We start from the raw sequence: 7,058 nt of genomic DNA, 5'->3' as shown, positions 1-7,058 counted from the left end.
CAAATAAAATTTAAAAGAAAATGAACCATCAATAACATTTGGATTGAAAAACAATAAATTTCCTTCTTGAGTTCCCACAACAACCAAATCATCTAAAAAATATTTTATTAATGTAAATATTAAATTTTTGAAAAACAATCGCACCTCGTATAATTTTTAGAAAAGAATACGATAGCCCTTGTTCGTTACGCAATCGGCACACGGGAATTATTATCCCTGTGCTCATTACAACACTTCACAGCAAAATAGTTTTAACTATAAAAATTATGATGGCTCTGTTGAAGATCAATTCATGTTAATAAGAGTTTAAAATCTTGAAAATACAAAAGAAGTGATTCTCGTCTTGAAGCAAATGTGGAAATTTCTAAAAAGTTTTTATCTGTTAGATTTGGCAACACGTTCAATTTCATCTTTCTTTTTGATTGCAAATGAATTTGATGATCCTTTTGCAGCATTCATCAATTCATCAGCAAGACATTCAGCCATTGTCTTTGTGTTGCGGAATGATGCAGAGCGCGCCTGTACGTTTTACGCAAATATTTAAATTACATAATAAAACAATTAATAATTCAAACTCCAGAAGTCAGAAGGTATATTGCTTCATTCACTCTTCTAAGGGGAGACACATCAACAGCTTGACGTCTAACAACACCACCTGATCCAATACGAGTTGAGTTTTCACGTGGGCCACTGTTTTGGATCGCATCAGCCAAGATCTGAATTGGATTTTTATCTGTCATCAAATTAATATATTCGAAGCAATGTTTGACGATGCGAACAGCCATAAGCTTTTTTCCATTGTTACGCCCGTGCCTATTTTATTTTAGCAATACATAAATTATCTCTTCAATATATTTAATTTTTATTATTTTGCAAACATCATAAGGGAATTGACAAGACGTTCTACAATAGGGCATGAAGCCTTTTTAAATGGGTGTTTTGCATATGATCCAGACGTATGCGGCAAATACACTTTTGCTGTCTTAACAGCAATGTAATCCATTAAAGAAAGGTCCTGAACAGTAACATCGTCAAATGTCCTAATTTTTCAAGAAAATCATAGAAAATAATGCATAAAAGAAAAATATTAAAATTTTAAGAAAGACAAACCACTTTCCAAAGAGTTTCACTTCTTCCATTAAAATGATCGAATGATAAATATTCCATTTCTGACTAAAAGCATATATATAATAAAATTTTTTCAACGAAAAAGTCTTCAAATTTTTATGAATATTATTTCGAATTTGAAAAATTAAACTTATCCTGGGTGATGTGATGATAAAAGACCCTAACGTCGCTCCAATTTTCCACTTTAAATAAAAAAAGACTCAACATTTCTGCAGATATTATTTAGCAATTTTCTTTTCTTCTTGGAGTCTGTAATGATAACGAATCCCTGTTGATTTTTCACTTACAATCATTTTCTTCTGCACTTTGTGGCTGCATTCAGCAATCAGAAGCAGCAAAGTTACATCCATAACGTATGCATTATCATTTCATTGGATTTTTGATATTTTATATTTTTCCAAATGTGCTTATGACAGTTTGAAGCTGTCAAATATTATTTTCTGAATTTTTGGGTGCAACAGAAGTGTTCGGGTTGCAGGTGTGGATGAGATTTCTGGATTGAATGCTGAAGCAATATTTCATAATCTGTTTCAGAAGAATTGCAGATCTGGCAGTTGTCAATGATTCAAGAAATCACATGTTGCATTTAGAAAATCGAAATGTGCATTATTGAACAAACAGAAATTTTGTTTTCTTGCAAAAAGATAAACTAAACGGGAAAAGTATTTTTTCCCTTAATATATCACTCCATTATCCTTATAATTGTATTTTTGAAAGCAAATGTCAGAGGGCAGCTTGCTTTGAAAAATGTGAAAACAAGATTTCTTGATGAGGCCAAGCCGGACGATCCATTTGACAAAGTGTATGTTTTGTTTGTTGATGTGAATGTTTATGTTTGTTGTTTGGCAAAGAAAGATGAAATACGCCAATTTGAGGAAGCATCGTGAATGAGCGCTGCCGAGGAGTGAGAGTCTCAAACCGCTGGGATGCGACAGATTCCGGCTCACCGCGATGAGAAAGAGCCAATTTAACTGACTTGGGCATTTGAGATGAGATGGGATTTGAGTCTTCATCCATTGTGCTTTCTCGCCTTCAACAACAACTCGCACATTTTCTGCCCAATGGAGATGAGGCACAAGCACCAGCCCACCAGCCAATTCCATCAGTTCCACAGAAACAACCACATCCAGCTCTTCCTTTGGCCCAGAATTGTTAGGAAAGCGAATGGGAATGAGTCTGGGGAATTGAGATTATTTTGTTTTGTTTCTTCCTCTTTCTCTCTGGAACTGTGACAAAGAGGGCTGCTCTGTGCGGCTGCTTGCATGTGACATTTTTAGGCTCAAAGAATTGAGTTAATCTGCTTTCAACAATCACTTCATTGTTTGCATTCAAAAACACAAAAAAAGAGCGAGACAAACACAAAAGAAAAAAGACGAAGAGCAGCAAGGGGAAGGACAGAAAACGGTAAAGGTGAAATGTCACAAAAATAAAAACGGCGGGGATAGAAGCGAGCAATCTGAAGAAGATGCGCAAACGTTGATGTGCTTGGTGCAACAACTTCATCGACAAACAAACAAAAAAAAAAAAGAAAGAAAGAAAGAAAAGAAAAGAAAAAACAAATCAAAAATGGTATTTGGAAGGAACAAATTGGGTATTTCTTTCTAGTCCATCATTTGTTATTCCGAATTCAACAACACTCATCCACCTTGTTGAAGCGAATCCTGCACGCCTATGAGCAAGATATCGGGCAGGAAGGAGGAAAACAGTGTTCTACGAGATGAAAGTGACCGAGATGGAGCTGCACGAGGCTGAGCCAGAGGCTTGCTGCTGCCTGTCGGAGCAGCAGGTGTAGTCGACTGCATCAGAGACGGTGAGGATAGCAGCGCCAGTCGGGAAGTGCTGGATGAGCAGGCGCTTGAGACTGGTGAGGGTCTGTCTGTCGGCAGGGTTCACCAACAGGCAGGCGTTGACGAGCTCAGAGAAGGCAGACGAGCCGATGGGCTGCATGGGCGGCCTCTCTCCATTTTTTATTTTTTCTCCAGCAATTTCTGCCTCGTATTCTCCAAACGGGATCTGGAGTGTCACACACTCCCACAGCATCATCCCAATTGAGAACGCCACAGATTCTTTTGTTGCTCCCATCTTCTTGTTCATCTGCAGCTCTGGTGCTTTCCACCTCAAGCACTCTTTTTTGAAATCATTCTCATCCTCAAACGCAGACGAGGGTGGAGGCGAATCTGTGAATCTCTCGCTCATCACTGAAATATTCGAGGAAGAAGAAACAATGCTCAATGAAGAGATGGATGAGGAATCTGAATCATCAGATGAGAAGTCTGAATGCATTGCAATGCAGATCACCATGTGCTCTGAGAAGAGAACAATGTGTGGACTGAGATTGGCAAGTGAAGAAAGAGGATTTTCCATTTCATCAAACGAGTGGAGAGCAAGATTAGCCACCCAGAACAGGATCTGTGCAGCTGTCTGCTCTCTTTCCTTCAATGAACCTATTGCCATTTCCTTTGTCTTATTTCTTCCATGGAGCAACATGAACAGCGAATCCCTCAAGTCCACAATCAGCTTCTCATGAGGAGATGAACAGGCCATCGCATCCACCAGATTCGACATCGACGAGGTGGTTGGACACAGATCCTCTCTCCGAACAAAAGTTGAATCTGAATCAGTTGTTGAAGTTGAGGAAACTGATGGTGATGGTGATCTCTTTTGAATCTCTTCTTCCTCCTTTTCATCATCATCAGCTTTCTCCAGCATCCATTCTGGGATCTTGTCAGAGTCCCTTCCAAGAATGTATTCAGTGGAGCCACTCTCAGATAGAAGATGCTCAGACGACTCCGAATGTCCCAAGCTTTTCTCATACACTCTCTTCTTTATCCTCTCTTCATTCTTCTTCTCCGCTTCCCTTTCTGCTCTCCTCCATTGCTCCTCAGGTGACATCTCCATCGTCACCATCTCAAACGCCTTCGGATCCTTCTTTATTGTATCATCAACTATCTCCTTGTATTTTCTAGCTTCTTCTTTTGCCCTTCTCCATCGAATAATTGCAATAACAGATACAACAAGAACAATCAAAAGAACAACAGCCAGAATAATCACAACAAAAAACCATGATGATTTCGCTTCATTTTCTCCTTTAACGATGTTCCCATCTCCTTTTCCATCGGGCTCGCTTCTGTTCCTCAAAACAGCCATCCAAGTGAACGATGGAGCATCCAGTCTCCCAAACACAATTCTCACCGATATTTCTGCTTCTTCTGGAGCCGACTCAATGAAGCCTGAATCGATGGTCGAGAAGACATTTCTCTCCGATCCAAATGAATCCTCTTTCAAATCAAATGTTGTGATTGACTTTTCATCGCCAACCGATATCACCACCTGAAACGAAAGGTTGCACGGAAGAAGCAGCGATCCCTCAAACGCTATCTTTGCTGAATCTTTTTCTTTCTCCATATTTGCAGAATCCAAAATGGGAATGAAAAACGGAGAAATTCGTTCACCTGCCATCCCATCCAATTCGCACCCATCATTCAGAATCCAAAGAGATGTGTTTGGCAAGATTCCATCTCCCCCTTTCAAGCTGACAACATTCAACATCCCACAATCCGAGCAGATGATGTTTCTTCGAGCCGAAGGATATCCCTCAATAAAGGGGTTGTTGTTCTCAAATTCTCCTTTTGTTATGGAAAGTGAGCTATCGGAAACTGATAACCCTCCAGCCGATGAATTCGATATTGTTGTTTCTTTCATCATCACAGAACTTTTTGCGATATCCACAAGAGACCCATTCCATCTGCAAACTTCTGATCTATTCTCAACAATGTGATTCTCTTTTGCATTTTCAGAATCACCATCAAAGATGCACGAATCAACAAGTGCATCCACACAAGAAAAAAAGCAAATCTTCTTTCCTTTCTCGATTCTTGATGAAGAGTTGTGTATTTCACAATTCGACAAATCCACATTTCTTCTGTTGCTGACACAAACAAGAGGATAATCTCCTGTGCATGAAACATTCGAAACAACACATTCAGACAGCACAGCTTTCATATCAATATTGTGCGCTTTGTTCTCTGCTCCATCCAAACGGATGATGCTCATCTGACTGTTCGTGTTGCTGATAGTCACTTCCTTCATTGAGACATCTTCGTTCAAAATTACAAACAAATCTCGAAGAGATTTCACATTCTCAACAACAATTGAACGGAATTGACTTGTTCCTCTTTTGAATGTGCACAAAGTCGTTGCATCAATTCTCTCGACTGACACTTGGCTGAACAACACCCCACCTTCCATCCGGACAAGCTCATTCAAAGAAGCTTTTGAATTGACACTCTCTGGTTTGAATGCAACATCAGAGACCAACATGCTGCCTTCATCAATTTCCAGAATAACCTCATGACTCGAGGAAAATGAGTCTGCAAATTGGAACTCAACGGACTCCAGGTGATTTCTTCCTGCAGCTTTAATCAATGCTGGGCAATCAGCAGGAATGTCTGATAAAACAACCAACTTGGCTTTTGTGAAACTCTTCGACTGAACAGTTACATCATTCAGCTCAACTTCCTTTTCAACCACGCTTTGCTCGTCAATGGCCACGACTCTCAGGAAGTCTCCCGCAAGATGGCCAACACCATATCCAAGAGTGAGGCAAGGATGGGTGCTTGCGCCACACTGCCGATCATTTCCTCCACCATCCCCAAACATGTTCGAAACAACAATCGTGGCTGACTGGTAGATCGTGATCAGATCCATCAAATCAGCTGGCTCAGAGAGTGTCGGATCAATCCCAAATATCGCATTCAGGCGGATATAAGAGTCTGCCCTCAAATCCATCACAAACTGTGTCTCGTTGATTTGGTTCGAGATGTTTGTGCATTCAACGAAAATATCTCTTCCCACAAATGCCTCGTCTCCTGAAAACGTCACATTTTTGAACAGAAACAACAATTCTCCCCGATCCACACATTTCAAATATCCCCCACCTCCTCTTCCGCTTGAGACCGAGCAAGAGCATTGAGCAATTCGTGTCTCTTCAACTCTCAGTGAGCCATCCGAGATCAGCAAAAAGAAGACGGCTCCCCCTTCCTCAGAAGAGAGTGCCTTGCACGACTCAACCGACGAATTTCTCACAACCATTTCGACACCACTGCTGCAATCACTCTTGCACACACACGATCCATCAGCAGCTTTTGAAACTGAAAAGAAGGTTGATTCATTGATATTGATCACAGTGTTTGCATTTTCTCTGTTGACTTCATCTGAATCCTTCACATTAATCACGCTTCCACTTTCGATTGTGGATGAAAGAATGCTCAGTTTGTTCATGCTGCATTCGCATCCATCAAACATATCGAATATTCCACGTTTCGTGTGGACTCTCTCCACCTTCAGATTATCAACATTCAGCTCTCCTTTCACCATTTCCACAAACAAGAAGTTTTGTGCCACATTGTCCGTGCTTGTTGAAGAAAGCCAACATTCTTCAAAAGATAAAGTTCCTTCTTCGTTTTTCACAATGGTTTCTTCTCCATTTTCACAAATAAACTCCACTGATAGAATTATCCACGAAAATGACAGAGTCTTATTGTTTTGAATCAATCCTTTGCCTTCAGCTGGCTCTTCTTGGCTCACGGCCAATGTCGAATGTCTGGCTTCCACTTCAGATGCTGTTCCAGAGCATATCTTGAAGTCTGAAAGAACAAAGCTTTCCTTCAAAACTGTCTTGTTGTGAATTATCATCTCCTTCTTTGTCTCGCTCCGATCAATCTGTTGCATCCCCTTCCAGAAAGAAAAGCACGGATCATCTGCACTTCCACATCTCTTCACATCAAATCCAAGTGAAGAGACATGAATCTGAGAATTCGAATAACCCACAAGAAATCTGAAGAGATTTGTGTTGTTGAAGGTATAGTCACTTCCCACAAACAGATTTGATGAATTTTCCATTGAAGAATAATCAAACATGAATGAAGATG

General features: G+C 40.2%; 2 protein-coding genes across 2 annotated transcripts; both read right to left on the bottom strand.

The window, feature by feature from the left end:
• Positions 1-256: 256 nt before the first annotated feature.
• Positions 257-1,156, bottom strand: MONOS_2155 (putative 40S ribosomal protein S5-1). The gene is made up of 4 exons (XM_067872057.1): positions 1,111-1,156; positions 879-1,040; positions 576-813; positions 257-519 (listed from the first exon to the last, which is right to left on the bottom strand). Exons 1-4 carry the CDS (start codon positions 1,137-1,139, stop codon positions 376-378), a joined length of 573 nt encoding a protein of 190 aa, XP_067722577.1. The 5' UTR covers positions 1,140-1,156; the 3' UTR covers positions 257-375.
• Positions 1,157-2,838: 1,682 nt separating this feature from the next.
• Positions 2,839-7,029, bottom strand: MONOS_2154 (uncharacterized protein; the record flags this gene model as incomplete). Its single annotated transcript, XM_067872056.1, has 1 exon — positions 2,839-7,029. One exon carries the CDS (start codon positions 7,027-7,029, stop codon positions 2,839-2,841), a length of 4,191 nt encoding a protein of 1,396 aa, XP_067722576.1.
• Positions 7,030-7,058: the final 29 nt, after the last annotated feature.

Source organism: Monocercomonoides exilis, assembly GCF_001643675.1.
Source record: "Monocercomonoides exilis strain PA203 chromosome Unknown scaffold41-876177, whole genome shotgun sequence".
In the NCBI taxonomy this organism is placed as follows: Eukaryota; Preaxostyla; order Oxymonadida; family Polymastigidae; genus Monocercomonoides; species Monocercomonoides exilis.
The sequence above is the reverse complement of the archived record's forward strand: the minus strand, read 5'-3'. Positions and strand labels throughout refer to the sequence as shown.